The sequence below is a fragment of the Microtus oregoni genome, unplaced genomic scaffold, assembly GCF_018167655.1.
Source record: "Microtus oregoni isolate MIOR12 unplaced genomic scaffold, Mior012 000035F_ref0000213, whole genome shotgun sequence".
Classification (NCBI taxonomy): domain Eukaryota; kingdom Metazoa; phylum Chordata; class Mammalia; order Rodentia; family Cricetidae; genus Microtus; species Microtus oregoni.
This window is the reverse complement of record NW_024543094.1, coordinates 1,043,519-1,069,461: the sequence shown is the minus strand read 5'-3', so window position 1 is coordinate 1,069,461 and position 25,943 is coordinate 1,043,519. Positions and strand designations below refer to the sequence as shown.

Below are 25,943 nucleotides of genomic sequence, written 5' to 3'. Positions count from 1 at the left end.
AAAATAAAAGAATTTAAAACTTGGTGAGATACTTTATACCTGTAATTTCTTTAGAAGCTAAGGCAAGAGAACTTCTAAGAGTTCAAGGTCAGCCTAAGCTACATAGTAAGCTCGAAGCCAGCCTGCCCTAGAATGTGAAATCTGTTCTTCATAGGAAAAGAAAAAGACAAAACAAAACAATTCTCGTAAAAAGCAATATAAACAGAAAGTTGACTAATGTGTATGAGTTAACTGCTTGTGAGTTATATCCTGACAGCCTACAAAAAAAATGACATACGTTGGTATGTACACACACAGATTCGGATATGCACACAGACACAGGTAAATGTAAACTTACCATGTGTACACAGAATGAAGTATTTTTTCTCCCACCTCACATTACTCTTCCTTCTCAGTCCTATCAGGGACTAAGTGCTGTGATTTAATCCATCTCTTCATCACAAAAACACCATAACAAAGACAGGAACAAACAAAAACATCTTTAAAATCCCTAGTTTTACCGGAACCAGTATCAGAGGGCTCACACTCTAGTTTGACCTCCTTTTAGTAGTCACTAGACTTCAAGAGAACCATGCTGCTCGCCTGAAGAGACAAGCCTGAAATGAGTTCAATACTCTGTGGAGCATGAAGTCATCCATACCCAAAGCTGTCACCAGCTGCTTACCTTATTAGCTCCAGCTGTGCGAGTTCCTGATTTGCTTGAAATATAGGCTTTTTAGTGAAGAGTTCACCAAGGATACATCTAGTAGAGAAAAGTAGAACTGTCATTATTAAATTTTCTCATCTGAACTCACTATAAAACTTTTTTAGTACCATAAGCCAATGTTCCTATCTTACCCACAGCTCCATACATCAATAGCTGGTGTATATCGTTCTTCTCCCAAGAGCAGTTCAGGTGGACGGTACCATAACGTAATGACCTTGTTAGTATACGGGCGACTAAAAAACAAAACAAAACACACACACACAGATAGCACTCTTTAAAGTTAGCATTTGTAGTAAGAGATTCTCTTAAAAATTACTATTTTGAATAGTCAAAGCAATCGTACAATTAGAATTAAAACTAAGATTTTTTAATTAATTTATTTATTTATTAAAGATTTCTGTCTCTTCCCCGCCACCGCCTCCCATTTCCCTCCCCCTCCCCCAATCAAGTCCCCCTCCCTCATCAGCCCAAAGAGCTATCAGGGTTCCCTGCCCTGTGGGAAGTCCAAGGACCACCCACCTCCATCCAGGTCTAGTAGGGTGAGCATCCAAACTGCCTAGGCTCCCACAAAGCCAGTACGTGCAGTAGGATCAAGAACCCATTGCCACTGTATTAAAACTAAGATTTTTAATACACAACCAAACACATGGACAGTAAGCAGAAATTTCCTCAACATGAGGAATAAGCAGTTAGCTATTAACTGTAATTTGGTCAAAAAGAAGTCACTCATCAACTCAACTGCTGAGCAATTATTTTCCTTTTCATAAAAGCTCTTTAAATGATTAATTCATAAAGGAATGGGTTCACAAACCTAGCATAGGACTAACATAACAAAATGTAGTCCAAATTCAAGTTCAGATTATCTAACAAAAGACTGCTTTTGTTTTGGGTCTGAGGATTGAATCCAAGACCTCTCAAGTGCTAGCCAAGTGTTCTACCCAAGTCCCTAACAGAAATATGCTCTTTATTTGTTGATGAGATAGGGGCTCACTGTACAGACCAGGCTGACCTTGAACTCATAGATTTTCTTGCCTCCTCTGTGTGGTAGGATTCAATGTGGGCACCACCACAGTTGGCCCCTAGCGAAAGTTTTTAACTAGCTCTATATCATGGAAAGTATTTCACACATTTGGATGCACTCTAGTTTGTGAAAATAAAGTAGATACTGACTACAAAATATTGACTAGTTATGGTCTAGTCTACACAGAACCACAATCTATAACTATGGTGCTTCCATCACAAAACTAAAAAGAAAATATACATATACATACACACACACACACTCACTCATTCTCTGAGATAATTAAATCTAGCTAAGTTATATAAATGCAGCAGCAAAGGATTTCTAAACATCGGACAATAGTCACATTCTATATGATTTATATGAAGTTGATCCTAAAAAATAAGAACCTACAGTTAAAATAAAGACATCAAAATAACTACCCCTTTAGAGGAGTCATAAGCCTTATTCCAAATAACAAGGACTACACGAACAGACAGTGAGCTCCCTAGGATGACTGACTGTATTCCATGCCCGTCTATTTCCCTGAGATAGGTTGAATCAGATTCATTTGGAAAAAAGAAAAACGTGCACACAATTTATTTCAGCAGCAATTTCTTAATTTAGCAACCATGGGTCTTAAATTTCTGAAAGCATAAGACCCATCTGAGTTCGCCTCTGCCACAACTTAGACAAATTTCTCTGAAGTAATCTGTGCACTAATACTTAAGTTATCAATTTGGGCAATACAATGTTCCCAAAGCCAAAATAAACTTCTGCTGAAATTGACATTTCAAACTGAAAATTAACACGAGTCTAAGTTTTTTGGTTTGGTTTAGTTTTATTTTCTGGCAAGTCTCACTATCTAGCCCAAGGTGCTCTGGGATTTGCTTTGTAGGAAGATGGCTTGAGTTTCCAGTAACTTTCCTACCTCTGACCCCCAAGAGCTGGGAGTCAGACATGTACCACCATATCTTGCTAAAATGCCTACGAAGCAAATGAAAATTGGCTATACTTTCCTTAGTAACTTTTTTTTGCTTATTTCTAGCATCAATAATCTTCATATAAAGTATTTTAAATCCTAGCTGCTCTAATAAAGCTAGACTTAATCATCCTTATTTAAACATAATTCCTTTTAAATTTGAAATTCCGCCCCCATTTTCTTACTGACCATTTTTTGATGCACAGCAAAAGATCTGAGAGCATAAGGTCTAAACTCTACTCTCAATAGTCATCTAGACATGATTCTACTGTCTTTAAAGCCCTATATTTTCTATCTTCACTCAAGAGTGTAAAAGCTCATTCACAAACACAAAGCCCAGGAAAATATGGGGTACAATGGAGCATAAGGTGGCATGTGAATGAGCTGGCTGGAGGAGAAAAAAAGCTTGGAAACATAGGAGGACTAGCTTTTACATTGTTTCAAGGGTCTATACAACTTCTATGCTGCTAAGATTGAAACTAGGCTAACTACTCTCAAAGAAATACTTAAGTTAATATAAATCTCTAATATTTTAAATTTAAAAAATATGAATGCTTAGAGAAACTTTAACTATTCTAGTGATGTTTTATTTAAACAAAGTATTCAAAATAAAAAATTAGCATATATGCCATATATCAAATCCTATGCAATTTATTACATAGTCACTTTTAGCTTTAAGTTTGGCTAACTGCCTTTATCAAATTCAGAATAGTAATTTTCAAAATGATTAAACACAAAACAACACAAAGTACAGTTCTAAGTGTAATACAAAGTATTTAATGTACAGTTAATTGTTTTCTAAGTATTTTTAAAATGTTAGTTTTTATCAAATACCCTCTGCTCATTTAGTAACACATTTCAATGCTTTACTTCTATACAATCTTAGGAATTTCAGAGTTTGGGGGAGGGGTGTTCAGGGGAACAGATTCAGTTGTGGTGTTCCCTATTTTAAATAAAAGTTTGACAAGATCATTCTATGAAATTCAAAAACATTCATGTAAAAGGACACACCTAAGCAAGATTAAATATAATAAAATCTCTAGTGATTTCTTTCATTGTATAATTTGTAGTATTTTTGAGACAAGAAGGAAAGCCTTCAGGTAACTACTCAGGAGAAATCTGGGTCATTCTGTCAATACCTACCTAGCTGCTGCAGGGAGATGATCCAGGGGGTTTCTTTGCTGTTGTAGGTGAGGAATGGACATGGCCTCCCCAAGTAGCCCTCAGGTAAACCTCAAACCTAAAACTTCCTGTCTTAGCCTCCTAGGTGCCAAGGTGACAGACAGTATGCCATCATAGCTAGACAGGAACCATTAACAAACTCATCTTAAATACATTGTTTTTTTTTTAAATATTTATTTATTATGTATACAATATTCTGTCTGTGTCTATGCCTGCAGGCCAGAAGAGGGCACCAGACCCCATTACAGGTGGTTGTGAGCCACCATGTGGTTGCTGGGAATTGAACTCAGGACCTTTGGTAGAGCAGGCAATGCTCTTAACCTCTGAGCCATCTCTCCAGCCCAAATACATTGTTTTAAACGATTTCAACAGTTATAACCTAAGTCTGAGTCACAACTACTATGTCAACAGCATAGTCATGGGTGTCCTCACCTCTAAAATACCCTTGCCTATCATCTTTTTAAAAACATAAAACCAGGTCATATCCCACTGCAAATAAATAAAATTTATCTTATTTCTGTGGCCCCACAGAACTTCAGACACCAGGGTGTTCCCCAGGAGCTGAGCTTCTCTTACTGGAATATTCTTTTCATGGGTCTTCATTAAATTTTCTTTCTTCATCCCAGATCTTAGTTCCAATTTACTTCTTGAAAGACAGCTATGCTAACTGTCCCATCAAAAATTCCTTCAGATACTGTCACATGGCCAGAATCTTATCGTCATCATTTTATTTGAGCTGTAGCACTATTTAAATCCTTAATTTCTCTGAATACCACGTAAAAGAAACAGGGATTTAGTCTGTCTTTTATAGTTCCAATGCCTAGTCCTTGGATACTTATTCTATCACACTCTGTTAAAGTAAGAACCTGTGTATAATTTTAACTGACTGGCATGCTGTAACTACTTAACAGTAAGTACAAACTTTTTTCTCATGCCCTTTCTTTTCTTTATCTTTATACTTCTTGATACTTTCACATTCCTTTTTACCTTGTAAAGAAATAGTTTCAATTCCTGTAACATAATGCTATACATTGAAAAGCTCATTTTTCCCAATAGAGGGTGTCTTCATACTAAGACCACTTGTCTACTTTGAAATGTTCAAGTTTTTAAGTACCTACATCATAGCTTTCAAAAGTGAATTTGCTACCTTCTACTGAAAATTGCTTTACTCTTCCTGTCTCCACAAACAGCAGCACTTGGCGGTAGAGAAGAGCAGCCATCCTCTAGGACGTGTTCCTTTCTTCTAGAGAAGCTGCCCTGCTCTAGACACTACACTTCAAATCCTCACTGCAATGAGTTGTGACCATGCAACCAAGTGCATGCCACTGGAGCAGGAATGCACAGCTATGAGCTTTTCCAATCATGTATCTCGATACCAACCCCTTCTTTTCGTATTTCTGGTAATAGCCTTAGAAGGTATGTGTAAAAGACGGCAAATCTTCCAGCCAGGTTTTCTGGGTGACTATATGAAATAGTCGCCCTTTGAACTGGTTAAGTATTAATGGTGCAATGAGATAAGCAACAATCAGATAACACTATTAAGTGAGAAATTATAATACTTTGAGCCATTATTAAATTTTTTTACAATAGCTTTGCCTCTCCTAAATGTAAATGTATTCAGCTATTTAAGCAGAAACCTTATAGGGAGAAGTGGAGACAGATTTTTCAACAGGTAGTGGGCTCTAACTATTCTCCCAGTAAAGACCCTTATTACGCAATTCACCTCTTTCTAAAACATAGTCCTCTGCCTAGTTCTAGCCATAATAATTTTTATCAAAATTTAGTGCAATAGCTTTCTAATCAATTTTTTTTGCTTCCAGATTTTCAAGGATAATTCATTTTCCAAAACACAGTCAAAACGATAGTCTTAAAACATAATATTATTGCACATTGCTTCTAGTGTCCTTTGTCTAGTGCACAAGGTAAAAAGAAAAATCCTTTATTACTAGGAGTTCTTGCTAATAAACCACACTGAATCTTTAGTTCTCTGAAATGGCTGAGCAAATGTACATTTTTTAGAGTAGGGAGATAGAAGCCAAATTGGAAAAGCAAAGAAAAAAAAACCCACAAAAAAACAAAACAAACAAAGAAAAAACTTTGAAAAAGTGAATGTTGCTTAAATGCTTTGAACTCCTTTAACATTCCTAAAATCTCAGAAGTCAGCAGCTGGAAACAGGAGGACTTTCAGTTTAAGGCCAGCTTGGGATATACAGTAAAAAAAGTAGGTTGGTGTTCTAGTTCCCGGACCCCTGCCATACCCCATTTTTCATTTTACTATTAAGTGTGGGGGGGGGGGAGAACACACACTGAGAAAGTATGCAGACAGAAGGACTTTAATCATAAAAGCAAATTTCAACTTAGGGAGAGTTAGGAGACCACTAAAGCCCACCTCACGAACCATATCACTCAATAGTTTATATAGTATTACCAAAAAAAGTTCCATGTTATGAGTAGGTTGTTGTATTTATAAAGGTAAAGCTCAAAGTAAATGAGACTGATATTATGTTTAGAAGTAAAAAGAATTTAAATCTCAAGAAACTGTGAGAATTGTAATCTGAAGAGATAATCCAAATGCACAAATAGCTGAAAATCAGGAATCCTCAAAAACTAGCCTTTCCAACTTGGTCTTCCTGTTCTAGGTACCTAATGTCAACATCCTAAAGATAAAAGACCTTATTTACACCATAGGAAAAATTAAAGACACCTGACAACACATACATATTTTTCTTCATGGATTACAAAAAATATAATACTTCTGAAAAGAGTTAATCCTATCTTTTTACAAAAATCAGATATTAAAGATATAGCACTGAAAAACATAATTTGATTGTACGCATTTAATCACTTAGGAAAAGGGACAGACTGAGAATATGAATCATTTTAATTTATTTCCATACTTAAAGTTCCAAGCAATAAATTCTATAATCTAATCAGACAGACACACTAACTCCTTCTGTCATTAAATTAGAACAGTGAATTCAAAAAGCTGCTATTTACAGGTGGCAAAACTAAACTTTATAAATACTTCAGAAATAAGGGTCTAAAGTCAGTTTACTCTCAATTGCGCTTTCTATTACATATATTCTCGAGAAAACACTACCAATTTTAGGTTTGATTTACAGTGCTAGGAATTAACCCCAGTACCTTGAGCATGCTGGGCAAGTACTTTACTACCAAAGCAATCTCTGGCCTCCATTACCAGCTTTTGAAAAGGCAGCTGACATTATCATTTTATCATTAAGGAAAGAAATATCTGGATAGGCTGATAACAACACCAGCCCCCCCCCAAAAAAAAAACCCACAAAAAACTTTTATAAAAAAAAAAAAACCTTAATTATCAAAATAGCTAGGGGTTTTTGGTTTTGTTTCCACTTTTTAGCTTTCTAGTTTGGTATTTAAGGGAGCTCTGAAGCGATCCAAATATAACAGAACTGAGCATGACTATGGTGGTAAAAAATGAATATTCCGTAATTTGCTAATCCACTTCTTAAAAATGTATATATGACTGAAGAGTTGGGAGGACAAAGCCAGTTAAATTCAGCAAATCTGGGACTGAAGATGGCTCAGTGATTAAGAGCACTGGCTACACTCTTCAGAGAACCCAGGTCTAATTCCCAGCACCCATATGGCAGTTCCAAATTGCCTTAAAAAAAAAAAAATAACCATCTTTAACTCCAACTCAAGGGTATCCAAGTCTTCTAACTACCTTGAGTACTGCACACACATGGTGCATATACATACATGCATACAAAATACTCATTCAAATAAATTCAGCAAACTCTTTGCTATAAAACAGCTACAAAAATTGCTGCTAGCCTAATGGTACCCTTTAAAGCCCCTTGTGAGGCTCCTAGTGGTCTCTACCTGAAAGGTACTTTCACAATATCAAGGTATATGATGCAAGGGCTTAACCAGAAAATACTATAGAGAACACTGTTTCTGTCAAAAACTCCAGATTTACTTCCTAGCTCTATTGCGAACTGGCTGGCAGTGTGGCAAAAGTCTTGTGTTTGACTTGTGAAAAATAAAGACACTTATACTACTCATCTGTGAAGACTTTACAAATAATTATTGCGAAGCTAGCTACTTCAAAATAAATCAACATATAAAGATTTTCCTTTTTTTTCTTTCTTTAAACAATTCAAATTGAATTAGGGTTAATTAATGCATTAAGCATTAACGGGTGCTCACTCTGCTTTGCTGCATCCCACCCTTGAATTCATTAAAGTTTTCAAATAAAGATCAGAAAATAGATATAGAAATTATTAAAAGAGCACTCAAAATTCCTGCAATGACTACTGCTAAGAATGCAAGTGTTGAAGGATCTTTGATAGTTCAGAAAATTCTGTAGCCGGGCAGTGATGGTGCACGCCTTTAATCCCAGCACTCAGGAGGCAGAGGCAGGCGGATCTCTGTGAGTTCGAGGCCAGTCTAGTCTACAAGAGCTAGTTCCAGGACAGGAACCAAAAAGCTACTGAGAAACCCTGTCTCGAAAATCCAAAAAAAAAGAAAAAAAACAAAATTCTGTAGAATTCCTCAGAAGTTGGTTATGATGCTATGCGCCGAGATTTTGTAGAAAAAGGAATCATTGATCCAGCATAGGCTGTAAGAACTGCATTACTGGGGGCTGCTGAGGTGTCCTCCTTGCTAACTACAGCAGAAGTTGTAGTAACTGAAATTCCGAAAGAAAAAGACCCAGGAATAGGTGCAATGGAAGAATGTGAGGTGGCATGTTCTAATTCCTAGAATAGCCCTTTACCCTTATCAATGAACTGTGACAGGAAGTTCAAGGGCCAGGTTCCTCACTGATATCTTCAGAGAAGTCACCTAAAGAAAATGACTGAAGAGAAGTCTGGCTGGTCACTATAACCATTAGTTCCTGGTTTCCAATGACAATATATAATGGTTTACTGCTGTCGTTGTCCATGCCTACAAAGAATTTATTTTGTATTTTTGAATAAAGACATTTGTACATTCCTGAATTAAACACTTAAATATCAAAGTTTTCAAAATAAAATGAGAATTACAATTGCATATAAAATAAAAACAATTTCTGTAGATCCACAAAAACATTTCAGAACACAGTGTATTTAGGGAATTTAAGTTCAACAATGCTACTATGGGGGCGTGACTGGAAAAGGCAGTGTCTAGTAATGGGAGAAGAGAATAAATGAAACAAAGAAACTAAAGGCAGGGAATATACTTTAGAGGGATATGTATGGTTGATAATATATATGCATATACACAGACACATATGACACAAATGTCTGGAAACAAATGGACAAAGAAAAGTAGTATCTTGTTTTTCTGGCACGGTAGACAGGGCTTAATTTAAGATATGCAGATCATGTAGGTGGAGACGTGCAGCAAATGCATGATAACACACACAAAAAATTAACAATGGAAATTTAGGTTTGTAGTGAGAACATGGATGAGATTTCCAAAGAGGTGGTGGGAATAAGACAATATAAAAATGCTAGAAAATTTAATTGCCTTTCCTATTTTACATAAACAAAACAGAGAGTATATGAGAGAAAAAAAAGAGCTACAAATTTATTTTCATTTTACAATGACATCATTGACCTGAGTAAGGTTTCCATCTCTGAAGACTGCTGAGGTACACTATTCATTGTCATGTATATTTGTCTGGGGTAGTCTTTCTCTTGTCTTACTGTTATGTTTGGTCTCCAGCCTCCCATAAGACCCTCGGCATTACCTGGAAACCCCAGAGTTCCCTGCAGTATAGGACAGTTCTGCAGGTCAGAGTTCCCTTCTCCCAAAACACACTCCATGTTTTAAAGTATAAGAAATAAAGCATTGTTTCCATCTTGAAAATGACAATTATAAATTTAGGGACAAAGAGCCATCCTTAAAGTCCCTAAACAAGTGGCAAGGCAGGAATAGCCACTAGATAGCAACAAGGCTTTTAACTCACTCTGCCTGAGGATGGGTTAGCAAGTGTTAAAACCCTTTCCCCTCTTCCTCTTCTCAATGAGATTACAAAGAAATGCAGCAGACTTTGAGTACTATTTAAGGAAGTTTTATTTTGATAATGACAACTTTTGAAAACGTAACAGGTATGTGTATTTGTTAATTTGTTTTAAAACTTTGTAGGAACATTGAACGATTTTGGGTTTTGGTAGTTTTGTGTGTTGAAGAAACAGCCTCAAACACGCTAGACAGGTGCTCTACTACTAAGCAACATTTTGAGCCCAGAATTTGGAGATGTAAATATTTTTTCTTCCTTATTTTATATGTATGAGTGTTTTACCTGTATATCAGTATGTGTTCCATGCGCTTGCCTAGTGCCCATGGAGGCCAAAACCAGAGATAGCTTTAGATATCCTGGAACTGGAGTTCCAGGTGGTAGTGAGGTGTCACGTGGCTGCTAGAAGTCAAACCTGGGTCCTCTGCAAGAGCAACAAGTCCTCTCAACTACTAAGCCATCTCATCCAGACCCAGTTTTGGAAATGCTAACTCCATCATTGTAATATTTAGAGCATGAAGCTCATTAACTGGCTTAACCAACATTTCACAGCAGCACTGATGTGGTGGCAGAAATACCACATGGAGGCCATTTCGAGGCATAACTGAGCTACACAGTTATGTTTGAGCCTGACCTAGAATACCTATATAGTGAAACTCTTGTCTCAAGAAACAGTATCTTGTAACTGAATAAGGATAATAAAAAGACTATAACCAGTTTCTCACTTTAGGACTATATTTTTTTTCTTCAAACTTCAAACCTGTAATAGAAGTGCTGTTATAATTTTTCCTCTAGAAAAAGCAGTTTATTTCAATTTTTGTGGAAATGCTTTTTTGTCCTATGAGAAAAGATACACACACACATATGGAGAAATATGATATTTTTTTCTGGAACATCTATACCAAGTACACAGGGATATCTTCAATAAAAAGAACTTTTTAGCTATAAAAGGTAATTAGGCGCCGGGCGATGGTGGCGCACGCCTTTAATCCCAGCACTCGGGAGGCAGAGGTAGGTGGATCTCTGTGAGTTCGAGACCAGCCTGGTCTATAGAGCTAGTTCCAGGACAGGTTCCAAAGCCACAGAGAAACCCTATCTCAAAAAAAAAAAAAAAAAAAAAAAAGGTAATTAGGCGCATTCCAATATGAATGAACCGTAACAAGAAAGAAAGAAAAATACATTGAAGTATAACAGATTGCATCTAGGACAAATACAACTACAGTGAAATATCAAGATATTAAGAAAATAGAGTCCTTAACCAAATAACCCCCGCCCCCCAAGAATAGCCAGATTGGTCAGAAATTTAAAAATAGTTATTCAAATAAAGCTTTAGATTAAGCAACATTAAGATCAGTTCCTTTCCAAATTCTACCAAAAGAAACCTTATTATATTATAGAAATATTTAAAAATTTAGAGCCAGGCAGAGACACACATCTTTAATCTTAGCACTTAGAAAGTGGAAGTAGTTGGGTCAGAGTTCAAGGCCAGTCTGGGTTATATAAATATGGGTTGAAAACCAAAACTATATATAGCTCCTTCACCCTGTCAAAACATACCTTAAAGTCACTCAGTCCTTCACACCAGCAGACACAACAGACTGTGTTCAACCCCACAGAACTGATGAGGAAAGTATGGCATATATGCACATAGACTACCATGAAGGTGAATAGAGAAGGAGATGGGAGGATCTGGGAGTTGGGGAAGTGGAAAGAACAGCACCAAAATATAGTATATGAAAAAAATCTAATAAAAAGTTATAAAAAATAATAAATATCATGTTGTTCAATGTGATGCCATGATGAACCTGAAGGCGGTCAAGTTAAATAAGCCAGGCACAGAAGACAAAGATCACACAACCTCACTTGTATATAGAAACTAAAATACAGACTTTGCAATTAGATGGTAAGAATAAATTGAAGAGATTTATCAAACAACTTGATAAGTGTAATAACAGTTCAGTATCTTCTTTAAAATTACTAAGAGATTTTAAGCGTTCCTACCACAAAAAATGACATAAGACATTAGCTAATTAGTCTACTTTAGCCATTCTATAATGTTATATATAGTTCAAAATAATTTATTGGATATAATTTTATACACCAATAATTTAAAAACACAACATTTAATTCATGAAGAATTTATAATTACACAAATGTATAAGTAAAATAAGGAAAAAATGGACCACACTGACTATATTTACTAAACTGAATCAACCCATAGCTTGTACACAAAATTATTATTTCAAAAAAACATTTTAATTTGAAAGTCTGTATTTAGTCAAATAAGAGTTCTATTTCTTTACCACCAGACATAAAGGGAATGTTAGTCGGAGAGCTTCATCTTTCTCTATCTTACACACTAAAATTCCTCACAACTGTTTGCTTAAATAGTTCGAGGGAATTGGGGGGAAAAAAAGAGACTACTATAGATGTAAGTAAACAAAAACAAAAAAGGTGAAGTTTAAAATAATAAAACAAAGTTTTAGAATTTATATGTACTATTTATAAAGCATATACCAAGCTTTACTATTAAATACACAGTTAAGAACCTTAATTCTAGACTCTCACTAAAAATTTAAGTATGTTTTAAAAATTTTTAAGTTCATGCAGTCATACATTTTAATAAAATTTTATTCATCCACCATTTAAACATCAAATTTATTTAAAAATTGAATATACAAAATTATAAAATTAAATCAGCAAAACCAATTTTTATTATTACTCAGGGAACATAAATGTCTATATTTTTAAAAAAACAAACAAACAAACAAACCAGCTGGAAAAAGAGCTCAACAAGCACCTATTGCTTTTTCAGACAACCTAGGTTCAGTTCCCAGCACCCACATGGTAGTTCACAACCCTCTGTAACTCCAGTTTCAGAGGATCCAAAATATCTCTTTTAACCTCCACAGGTACAAAACATGCATGTGGTACACATACATACATGTGGCAAAAAACTCATACATATAAAATCAAATTAAAAAAAATTAGCATTGTAAATTTAGCTTCTAAAACTGAATTTCATGCTTACAATAATTCATCTCAAAGTACTCTTACCTTTCTTCTGAGCTATATAAACGAGCAAGTCCAAAATCTGCAAGCTTTATTTGTCCTCTGGTAGAAATAAGACAAAGTAAAAAAACATTAGTTTATCATGAATCTGATTATGAATATATATACATATTTTCCATTTCTAGTGCTGAATTAAGACACATTAAAAAACAAATTCTCTCATTGAACTGCTGTACTACATGCAAAGTTAACTAGTGGAAAATGTACAAGGCAAATTTACAAAGTAACAGGTAGCATATTGCTTTGGATAGTTTCTTTTTGCTGTTGTTATACACCCATTCAATCATCCATATCTACAAGTTCTTAATTTTCAGATTCAACCAGCTGTAGATCAAAACTATTAGAGGGACTATATCGTCCTAAAGATGTACAATCATGTGTGTTAATATTGCCTAAAAGACAGTGTACCAGCTATTTACAAAGCATTTATATTTTTAAACTAGACAAATACTACCTTATTTTATGAAGGGCCTAATGACCCTATAAAAGGATGCAGTGTTAAGGGTACTCTTAGAAGCAACCCCCAAAGAGGCCAACACACTACTATTATTTCAGTGGCACTAGTGTGACAGTATCGCGGGTGCTGCTTCAGTTTAAGGAAGTACCTCAGTGATGCATAGGCAGAGTACTTATTCAAGTAGACAGTACTCAAGAACTAAGTCACAGTGTCTGAAATTTACACTTAAGCTGACTGTTGTTCATTACCCAAAAAATCTGATGCAATAAAAATGAATTTTATAGGAAGTTATATTAACACACAAAGCTCATACATACCTATTATTTAGAAGGATATTTGAACATTTAATATCTCTATGCAAAAAGTTCTTCTTATGACAATAATCCAGGCCTTCCATGAGCTGTCTCATAAAAGATTTTATATGATTTTCATTAAAATGAACCAAGCCTGATTCCAGTAGTCCCATCAGATCATGGTCCATATATTCAAATACCAGGTAAAATGCACCTAAGAAAAAGAACAATTAAAATATTAAAGACTTTTATTCCTACAATCTATCTAGATGCTCAAAATTTTTAATAAAGTATTGGTATGGGGGATTATCATTGAAAATAATACTCTGTCATGTATTTATAAAATGTTTATTCTCTCAGAACTAAGTATCAAAAGTATCTCAAAAGACAGTAACAGTAGTTTTCTTCTAAAGATATTCATTATAATACAGATCAACTCTATTCATTTCCACATTTTATAGCTTCGATCTGATTAAATTCTTACCAATATCAGACAAATTGTTTTTCAGTAGAAAGTGAATAAAAACTGTATGCTTCAAAGAAAATCTAAAAGTTTAGAGAACTGGTTTTAATGTAAGGATGTGAGCCCAAACAGAAAAAAAAGTCTTCTTTAGATAGCATCTACTGAACTTTCAACAGACACATAATTTGTTTAGAAGACAAGTGTTTAGTGTTTAAAAATCTTAAATAAAATAAAATGTATACAAACTGAACCCAAAGCTATACAAACAAATAGTACAATCAAGTGAAGCTTTATAGAGCAAGTTCCAGGAAAGCTACACAGAGGAACCCTGTCTTGAAAAACAAAAACCAAAACAAACAAAAACCCTAACCAAGTCATGCCATCCTCTGTGAAAAGAAGAAAACAGCACCACGCCAAAGACACCCACAGCCCATAATCAGCTTCTAACTCTAAACAGAGCAAAGAACTCTCAAAAATGATGCAATCTAAGGATACTCTCTAAAAATTTATTGTGCCTCTGTGAAGAAAATAATCGGAGCACATTTAATAGGAAAATGGTAGACATTTTGAGATAAAATCTTCATGGTTACTAATTCTGTGTAGACAAAGTTATATTTAGAAGGAAATGTCATTACAGCTGGAAATTTAAAAAAATACAGAGGCCGGGCGGTGGTGGCGCACACCTATAATCCCAGCACTCGAGAGGCATAGGCAGGCGAATCTCTGTGAGTTCGAGGCCAGCCTGGTCTAGAAGTGGCTGACGGAGAAGGGGTGAGCACTTGAAAAAAAATTATAAAATTCATCTTTAAGAAACTGTATCAAATCATTGGTCAAACACTGTTGAAAATACACTTTGCCATATAAGAAAGGAATATGCCCTGTACATACTTAGAGAAAGACACAACAGTGTATTAAATAAAATACACACCAGAAAACAGATTACAAATACTTGCCCAATAATTAAGGAAACAAAATTTGAATTCTAAAAAAGTAAAAGATAACAGAAAAAACTCATTTAGATAAAAAATAACCCATAAGTAGTTACATCAAAGACAAACTAATGAAAATGTAACTAATAGATTCCTCTAAATAATGATTTAGGAATGCCACTGGACAACAATTCAGAACCAATAGGGGAAATGACAACTATGAAAATATTCTCTGCAATATAACAAAGCAAACATCTTTTCCATAAAATGTTACTATAAAAACATTTTTACAAAAGAAACTCAACCCATAGAACAAGGGAAGAAATAAAATAGATGATCAGATGGACACAATGGTGTATGTCTGTAATCCTAGCATTTTGGAAGCAAGAGAAAAACCAGAAGGTCAAAGTCATCCCAAGCTCTGTATTAGGCTAAAGTAGAGCCTCCAATATTCAAAGAATGTCTGTGTCTCACTACTACTTCAAATCAACAGATCAAAACAATATACCATTTTCCAAGAGTATACAACATTAGCAAAGGTGAGAAAGGGAAGTATTAATACTTAGAAGATGTGTTTTATTTCTAGTTGCACAGCTCACAGATTAACTCACTACCTCACAGGTAGCTACTGAGTACTTGCAGCAAGTCCAAAATAGTTTTTAAGTATGAAATGTGCACCAGGTTTCTATTACTTAATATCTCAGTAAAATGCTACACAACTAGGTATGGTTACCGGCATTCAATGTACACACAAATGCAAAGTCAAACTGCTTTATATAGCAAGACTTTGCTCAGAAAATTTATTGCTAGTAATAATTAATGATAATGGACTAGAGAGGTGACTCAATGGTTAAAAGTCCTTGTTTCTCTTGCAGAAGACCTGAGTTCAATTCCTAGAACCCATTATCAAGCGGCTCACAGCTAGATGTAATGATAGCTCTAGGGGATATATTCTCTTTTGGCTTCCATGAGCATCCATCCACATACACATACACAGGCATGCACGCACACACAAGTAAAAACAAATCCTTTAGTGATAATATATGTTAAATTGATCATGCACTGAAATAACCAAAGACAACTTAGCAGACACTAGGTTAAAAAATTATTAAAATTAGTTGGGTGGTGGAAGCACACACCTTTAGTCCCAGCATTCAGTAGGCAGAGGCAGGCAGATCTCCAAGTTCAAGGTCAGCCTAGTCTATAAAGTGACTTCCCAGACAGCCAGGGCTACTCAGAGAAACCCTGTCTCAAATAACAAAAAATTATTAAAATTGATTTAATTTCATCTGTTTCATTTTAAAACATTTCATTTTGAAATAAAAAGTTTCCCATTCTATTTCTGTCAAGTAGAAATAAATAAGAGGACTAAGAATTGGAACAAGACAAAATGATATTCTGCTCCCAGAAACCATAAAATTCAATGGAAAATTACCAGAAACAGTAAAAATTCAGAAAGAGCGTAACATATAATAGTCACTAATATTAGCTACCAATTAAAAGATAAGCTAGAACCTATTGATAATAGTTAATTAAATTGAAAGAAAAAACTCCTAAATATGCAAAAACTTAAAAATTCCTTTGTAAGATAGAATACACAGACAGGAGTGTGCAAAAGAATAAAAATGCCAATCTTCCCAAATTAATTTGTAAATTATGCAAAAGCCCAATTTCTAAATTAGCGTTGTGCTTTAAACGGTAACATGCCCCATAGGTTCATGTACTTGAATACCTGATACCAAGTTAACAGTACTGTTTGGGAAGGCTATGGAATCTTTAAGAGGGGAGCTTGCTGGAGTAAGAACAATGAAGGCAGGCTTTGAGATTTACAGCCTGGCCTTACTTACCTCTGATTCCCTCTTACTACTTCCAGTGAATGGATGAAAAGAGATCACTCTGCTTCCTGACTGCTATGCCATATGCTTTTCCTGCCATGTTGGACCACATCCCCTGATGAACTATAAGCCAAAATAAATCATTTTTCCCTAACTTGTATTTCGTCAGGGTATTTTATCACAACAAGAAAAGTAACAAATGCAAAATGCAATGAGTTTAAAAAAAAAAACCCTTACAATGTAGATTATAAAGAAAAAAACTGAGAAAAACAAAAGCATCTGAAAGAGGAAAGAGATAAATAAACAATGGTTCTACATCCAATTTTAACAAGTTTTTTAAAATTATAATGTAAATTATTTCTGTAAAGACCAAGTGTGATTCAGGAAATCCAAAAACAGATTCCAAGTGCACACTGAATTTTTACGGCAGGGTTAGCAGGTGACAAGCAGGTAGGCTCGGGTGACAAGCAGGCATGAAGACCTGATTCCAGATCCTCAGCACCATGTAAAACTCAGGCAAAGCAGCACATGATTGTAATACCAGTATTGGGAAGGTAGATCCCTATATTTCACTGGCCAGTGAGACTGACTATAAGAGAAATCCAGTCTCAAAACTAAAGTAGAGAACAAATAAGAAAACACCCAATTTAAGAAGGAAAAAGGGAGGGAAAAGAGGAAGGGGGGGGAAGAAACAGTTGATAGTGACCTAAAGCTTCTACATGCACTTAACACACCCACAAAAACAGGTACCTACACCTCACAGAAGTAAAGGAAAGGAGGAAGACAGACAACATAAAAAGGCATTTCACTCAGTAGGATGGTCTTCTTAGCAAGCAGTGGTAGGATAACTAAATACCCAGATATAATGAGGTAAAAATAGTCTGTCCTAATGACAGCCACCAACATAAAAACCAAATAAACCAATTATAGAACTAAGAAATGAAAACAGAAGCAATTGTTGAAAATAATTTCTTATGTTGAGAGTGCGGAAAACACCCAAAAAGGGGGGGGGGGTTTAAAATAGGAAGACAAATAACTGTGACTACTATCTCTAACTTTCAAAAAAAAAAAAAGGCATAATATAACCTCACAACTAACCAATAAGAAATATCCACAGGGGCTGGAAAGACGGCTCAGTAGGTAAGGTACTTGACAAGCAAGCCCAGACACCAGCGGTGGATCTCCAGAACCCACAAAAAGGTAAAATGAGAAATTCCACCAAGTTGTCCTCTGATCACATATGCAACTCCCATACACATATCATGCATGTATTGTATTGTACATGTATTACAGACAATGGTAATAAATTTTATATAAAAGCAAAGAAACCCCCATGGGAGCCATTACCAAAGTAGGAAGACAAGAAATAAACCAATGATCTGGAAACCCAGTGTGAATTAAGTTTGAATAAATGGTAAGGGGACAGATTTAGCCAGGAGAGATATCTAAACCAGCCTAACATGTTGTGGGAGTGTCATATATCAATCATATCAATCTGTTGATTTCATTGGTTAAGCAATAAAGAAACTGCTTGGCCCTCATAGGTTAAAACATAGGTGGGAGGAGTAAACAGAACAGAAGGCTGGGAGAAAGAAGCTGAGTCAAGGAGTCGCCATGATTCTCCCACTTCAGGCAGACGCAGGTTAAGATCATTTCTGGTAAGCCAGCGCGTGGGCTACACAGATTATAAGAAATGGGCTAGTCCAGGTGCGAGAGTTAGCCAAGAAAAGGCTAGATATAATGGGCCAAGCGGTGTTTAAAAGAATACAGTTTCCGTGTAATTATTTCTGGGCATAAGCTAGAGCTTATGTGTGCGGCCGGGTGCCGGGGACGCAGCTCCGCCGCTCCTATTTCAACACTAACAACCTATGTTCAAATTCAGATGCAACGAGGTGCAGGAAAGAACCAACTCTCAATAGTTGTCCTCTGACCTCCACTCTGAAATACACACATAGGCATTTACCCCCTGACAGACACACCCACACCATAAATTAAAGAACAGAATATTTGGGCTGCAAAGATGACTTAGCAAATAGAAGGTAATAAATTCAATCCTTGAAACCCAAAGGTGAATGGAGAAACTGACTTCACAAAGTTGCCCTCTGACCTCCAAGTATTGGTACATGCACATGCACACACTTGTGGGAACAAACATACACACAAAATAATAATAAATATAATTAAATTGGTAGTAACAATATTTAATGAGGGATTCAGGACATCTCCTAAATTTTTATCACTGGAGCCCTACATCAAAATGATCATGAAAGAAATTCAGTTTCCCCAGTGAAATGAGGAAATGGAGTATTTGTAATAATCCCAGAGCAGTGATTCTCAACCTGTAGGTCATGACCCCTTTAAAAGTTATTAAACACACACACACAAACAAAACTCACAGGGATCACATATCAGACATTTACATTACAATTCATAGTATTTTATGGTTGGGGGGTCACCACAACATGAGGAACTATATTAAAGGGTCACAGGATTAAGAAGGTTGAGAACCATTGGCCCAGAGCATCTTGTTCTTAGCAAGGCTTGTCCTTCAGAGGAAGTTCTTCCCAGAGTTTAACCAATAGGTTCTACTGGAATCTTCCACCTCTGGAGCCCTCCTAGCCTTCAACTAACCAAAACAAGGCTCAACTCTAGCACACTCCAGTTGTTTCTATCTCATTTAAGGGTGAGAAAAACCAGTCACAATTAAGAAGTACCTACGAACAACACAGCCTTGAAGCACAAGCTTGCTAAAAACTAAAGAAATAATAGTTCCCCTACCCCAATTCCATACCGTTAATAGTGCTCATAGACGAAAACCCAGAGAGTGCGTCAAAAGAGCATGTTTCAGGCCCTATTTAGAAAAAAAAAAGACTTCAGAGAAACTGAAAACTAACTAGGAAGACAAGCCATAAACAGGAGAGGACATTCTAGCCTCAAACCCTAACTAGTAAAACAAATAGTAAAACTAGCCCAAACAGATAGCCAGTTGAGCATAAAAGCTTACACTAAAGACCTAAGTACCTCAGTAATCATGTATTATTTACGACTTCAAAGAAAGTTTACAAAGCATATTAAAACATAGTCTCAAGAAACACAATAAGCATCAGCACCAAAAGTAAACAGAATTATCTGATTAGGAACTTTTAGAAGCTATGATGAATATGCTAGGAACACTAGCTGAAATGAGAACACAACACATGGGCGATGTAAATAGAAAAGTAGAAGTTCTAAGAACTGTTGGAACTTTAACACTGCAACAGAAATTAAAAAAAAAATGTCTTTTCAGTATCCTGTACAGATCTAAAACCACATCAACTTACACTCTTTGCTTGCCTGTGTGATGTGGACATAATGACTTTCCTGCTCACTTCTTCTGCAAGATCAAGTCAGCACATCAGAATACCTTGTAAGCCATAAAAGTGTTTACAATGGAGGGAGAGCTTACCATTGTACTTTTATTTCATTATTCCACATATGAAGGGAAGCTACAGTTTGAATCTTAAAATTACTAATATACGTAAATACATTAATTTTGGAAATCAATGGCAATAAAATCAAGCCCTGTTAGTCTTTGCTGTCTATGCTAAAGACTTTGTTCTAAAATGCACCTGTAAAATAAAGGAAAAAAAATTTTTCTACTTTAAAAAAACAACAAAAAAAGGAAAAAAGTTATCTTTCATGGGTCAATCAATATACCAAACACATCCAAGGAAAGAATCACTAAGTAAAAGGATATGTTAATAGGAATGCTCAAAAGTGATGTGTGGTTATACCTTTAATCCCAGCACTTGGGAGGCAGACAAAGGTGGATCTCTGTGAGTTTAAGTTCAGCCTGGTCTACAGAGCTAGTTCCAGGACAGCCAGGGGGAGAAAGGGGGGGGGGGGGGGATATAAAAAAGAGAAAGGAAAATAAACCCTCTGCTTCTAGACAGTAAAGCAATAGTATGGATATCTGGAAAAGTCATAGGGAATTATACTATTAACTATCTACTTACAATACATGTAAACTGGCATATAAATACACATATATAATTTAAATTAAATTTTCTCATCTAGGCTGCCAGAAGCCACAGATCCCCTAGAAAACAAAACAAAACAAAACAAAACATCTTTCCAACTCCAGACAGGAGAGGCCCTCTTCTGAGCTGGTCAGAGCTATCCAGGACATTCGTAAAATATTGTGTGCTACTGTTATTGCCCTTGGTAGTCCCCTAGAGTTGAAAGGTAAATCCATATTGCTGAAGACTTAACTCTTCAGAAATAGGGCCCAGAGGCCCCTGAGCTAGAAATGACCTAGCCTCCTCCCTGAGGATTAGCTTTCAGGGTACCAGAAGCCACCATGCAAGCTAATGAACCACAACATAGACCAGCATGACACTGTAACCCTAAGAGTGCAGTAATGGCACAACCTTGTTGGTAACCAACAGTTCTCTAATTAGACCGAAGACCTGCTCAACAAGAGAAAATTAATGTCTGATACTGGAAACACAGCCAACCACCTGAAGCTAATATAGTCATGGATCTTGGAGGAAAACCCACAACTGCCATTTTCCTAAACCAGCATAATACCTAACTACATTCTGGACATTTGTTCTTAGACCCATAGATAAATGTAGTCCTCACCCCAATAACTACTTCTTTTTACAACAGATGGAGACCATTACAGAAAACCACAAGCAATCAAAATGCAGAGTTGTGTCCAGTCCCAAGGATACATTGATAATATAATCAACCCCCTAAGAATAAGGATCACTGTGGCAGAAAGACAAGAGTCTGAGTAACAGTGAGTTTGCTGTGAGACTGTCTCTCATAGGAGTAGCAGAAGTTATATTCATAAGGCTTCACTAATGTGACTGCCTACACATCAACTGAATAAAACAGACATGCTGACGTGGATGACGAAAGCCCATGAGATCTCAACCTTACACAAAAACTACACAACCAAAGAATGCTAACAGTTGGAGAAATACTCTTCACCACAAAAAAAGCACACCAGCTGGTTATCCAATACCAAATGTTTTCACGTCTGAAAACATGCACAAATAAGTAACATATAAACTAAGCAGGTTATACTTATATATTCAGGAATGTGTATATGTATATAAGATATGCATATACATATGTAACAATTATTAATGAAAAATCCAGGAATTTGAAAGAGAGCAAAGAGTTTGAGGGGAGGAAAGAAAAAGGAGAAATGATGTGATTATAATATCAAAAAGAAAAGAAAAACAGTTAAGGTATACAAAAGATGGGGGGGGGGGACGACTAGTTCCAGAGTGCCTCTGGATCCAAGGCTGCAAAAGGTATGTATTCCTGTCAGAATCTCCACATGGTGTCCAGCCCCCAATAATTATGTTACGCAATTCTACAAACTAAATCTATGGGAGTTCAATATCCTATCAGTTTTTGAAGTAATGTTCTCAATAGCTTTTTTTTATTAAATCCACCTGTCTCTGCCTCCCAAGTGCTAGGATTAAATGTGTGCACCACCACCACTCAGCTTTAAATTTACATTTTTAACAGAAAGATACTTTTACCAGCTTCTGTATGTTCACTGATAGTAATAAATGGTATGTGTTTAAAGGTGACAAGTTAACGCAGTTTCTAGAAATACATACCTCTGAGACTGCCTACACTGAAGATGATGAATATATCCTTTTGATCATAGACTACATTAATATAAATATTACATTAAAGTTCACCTATTTCTTTGTAAATATTTTCTAATTATCAACAGAACAATTTTTCTAGACCGTAACATGTTTTTCAGGGCTCTACAGCGTTTTCCAGTGGTCATGTGCCAGTGGTGATGTTCATAATTCCTTATACTAGATAAATTGTGCTACTTATTATAAACAGTATTATAAAGAACAATCTTGTAACTATGAAAAGTTCAAATTAAAATTGTAAGTTAAAAGGCACATTTTACTTTACATAAAAAAGAACACTATTTATCATGCATTTATTATGTCTAGGATCATATCATCTCCTTAAACATTCTCTAAAGCTTATAAAAATGTTCTGTTTATAGCATTATATTAATTTTATTCATTCTTTGGTATTTAATTATATTCATTCTCTCAATCCTCCCTCCAAATGATCCTCCAAGAACCAACTCCCATCCTTCTCCTTTGTCTTTAAATAACTGGATCCAACTAGTACTGCCCATAAACATATGGGTATACAGCCATCCATGGGAACATGGACCACCTACCATAGGCCACACCACTGAAAAAACCTGACTCTTCCTCCTCCCACAGCATCCATTAGTAGCTCCTCAGTTGGGAGTTGTCTTGTGAGCCTTTTCCCAATGAACACTTTTTTCATAAATCCTTGCCCCTCCCAGCATTATATTCCGTTCAAATCTTCACTGGTAAGTTTAAAACCTCACATCCATATATGTATTAAAATAACTGTAATGTTGTTAAAGAAAAAACAGAAAAGACCTCTACATACCAGAAACTAAAATACTATACAAGGCTATAACAATTAACAAGGACAGTAGCAGGAAATGTAACAGAAAGGGTCAGTGAAAGAGGAAAACCCAGAAAATTTGGGCAATATTATCAGAACAAATATAAAAAACAAAGAGACAAAGACAAAAAAAAAACCCACTTACTTGTCAGGCAACAGGTGTATATAGTTGAGTTGTAGAATCTTTGCCTAGCAAGCTGACCTGACCTCTAACACAGCATAAAACTGAGTGTGGTGACAGATACCCAGCTGCAATCCTAGCTACCAGCCAGATGATAGGAGGAGGACCATCAGGATACCATTTTAAGCAATGCAGTAAAATTGGAGGAAGATCTTGTTAATGTTCCAAAGATGGAGCCTTTGCCACCAACGCCCCCCACCAAAAACAAAACAAACAAACAAAAAAACATTGGTTTTAAAAAAAAAGACCTCAGGACACAGAAAATGAAAGTTAAAAATAAGCAGGTAAGAAACAACAACAGAAAAAAAATAACAATGACACACAAAACAATTTCTCTAATCCTTTCTTAGTTTGTTTCCTATTGCTGTGATAAAGTCAATGACTGAAAGATACGTGGGGGAGGAAGGCGTTTATTTGATTACAAGTTATAGTCCATCACCAGTGGAAGTCAAGGCAGGAACACAGAGAAACCATAGAAAAGTAATGCTTAATAGCTTGCTCAGTCTACATTCTATTTTTTTTCCTTTCTCTTTTCTTTTCTTTTTTGGTTTTTCGAGGCAAGGTTTCTCTGTATAGCCCTGGCTGTGCTCAAACTTAGAGATCTGCCTGCCTCTGCCTCCTGACTGCTGGGATTAAAGGTGTGCGCCACTACGCCTGCCTCAGTCAACTTTCTTATACAACTCAGGACCGCCTGCCTAGCCCAGGGATAGTACTGCCCCAATAAACTGGGCCCTTCCACATCAATATATCTATTATTAACCAAGAAAATGCCCCACAGACATGCCTACGGCATTTTCTCTCTTGAGATTCCCTCTTCACAGGTCATTCTAGATTGTGTCAAGTTGATAAAAACCAACCAGCACAATCCCTAAGGAAAAAAAGTAAAATGACCCAGCAACCTGAAGAAACACAAAGAGGCTGTTTCATCACTCAGTCAGTAAAGCCATCCTAGAACTTGGGGACTGAAAAAGAGGGTTCCCTAGAGCAAGCTGGGAAACTAGACAAGCCAAATGGACAAATTTGGCCTCAGGTGAGAAACCACAGCTCAACATATAAGGTGAATAGTCATCAAGGAAGACACAAATGGCAACCTCTAGACTCTACTTGCATGAGCAAACATGCTAGACACACAGACACAACTCACACATGCATATCACATATATAACATATGAAAAAAATGTTATAAAAAGGACAAAAAAATGAAAATATGTATAACCTCAAACTAGGGGAAAGTTTCTTAGTAGATAAAGATGAAAAATCAACTGTAAACTGCATTTAAGTAAACTGAGTACTCAAAAAATTTTGATAATAAAAGATTAGAATCAGCTTTCTTATAAGGTGATATCTTTAATCATTAATATGGAAAAGAGCTAGATATATCATTTAACCCGTGAAAGTCCCAAATACACATTTATACTGAATACAGAAAAATACACCTATGTGAAAAACCCTAACAGAGTAAGATGCATTGAAACTGTAGCACTATAGAATACTGTCTTTTTAAATGTCTGTATAAGGTATATAGCATTATTTATTTGTAGAAGAAAACATACTTCATTCTTAATTACATAAAAGTAAATTAAGTAACATACATACTTGTTATATACAAAGTGCCTAGAAAAAAACCCTAAATAGTGGAGGTCTCTTCACTAGAAGGCGTATTATTTGCATTGACTACATATGCATATAATAATCATTTATGTCTTTTGTTTCTGAAATCCGAAGTGTTTTTATTTTGTTGTTTTTCGAGATATGCTATCTCTGTGTAGCCCTGGCTGTCCTGGAACTCAGAGATCCACTTGCCTCCCAAGTACTGGGATTAAAGTGTATGCCATGACATCTGGTTGTATGACAATGTTTAATTAAATCTTTCCTACTTTGTTTTTGTTAAACATTGACTCTCTTTTCCTTCTAGTGGGTTGTTATCAGCTAGTTACATGGTTGAAGCTTAGTTTTTGCACGTAATTATTCATTTTTGTAGCACTTCTGTGGAGGTCAAAGAACATCTTCTTAGAGTACATCTCCTCCTTCCCCCACCAGGCTCCCAGAGATTAAACTTGGATCATCAGGCTTCTATAACCCATCTTTGTACATCTCTTCCCACCTTCCAAGAAACCTCTATCCATTGGGACATCTTGCTAGCCTCCTTTTTATTTTTTGATTTTTTTTTAGTATTAGTAATTAGAGGCCGGGCGGTGGTGGCGCACGCCTTTAATCCCAGCACTCGGGAGGCAGAGGCAGGCAGATCTTTGTGAGTTCGAGACCAGCCTGGTCTACAAGAGCTGGTTCCAGGACAGGCTCCAAAACCACAGAGAAACCCTGTCTCGAAAAACAACAACAACAACAAAAAAAAAATAATTAGAGACTTCTAAGCATTAAG

The 25,943-nt window shown here is 36.0% G+C and overlaps 1 protein-coding gene across 4 annotated transcripts in view; it reads right to left on the bottom strand.

Moving 5' to 3' along the window:
* Window positions 1–25,943, bottom strand: part of Cdk13 (cyclin dependent kinase 13) — a 92,686-nt gene that overhangs the window by 19,450 nt on the left and 47,293 nt on the right. For all 4 annotated transcript variants that reach the window (XM_041630581.1, XM_041630583.1, XM_041630582.1 and 1 more), the window contains exons 6-9: window positions 13,703–13,892; window positions 12,914–12,970; window positions 838–939; window positions 665–742 (exon numbers count right to left, since the gene is read on the bottom strand). In XM_041630581.1, the coding sequence (XP_041486515.1) occupies window positions 665–742; window positions 838–939; window positions 12,914–12,970; window positions 13,703–13,892 (427 nt within the window). The remainder of the gene's footprint in view (window positions 1–664; window positions 743–837; window positions 940–12,913; window positions 12,971–13,702; window positions 13,893–25,943) is intronic.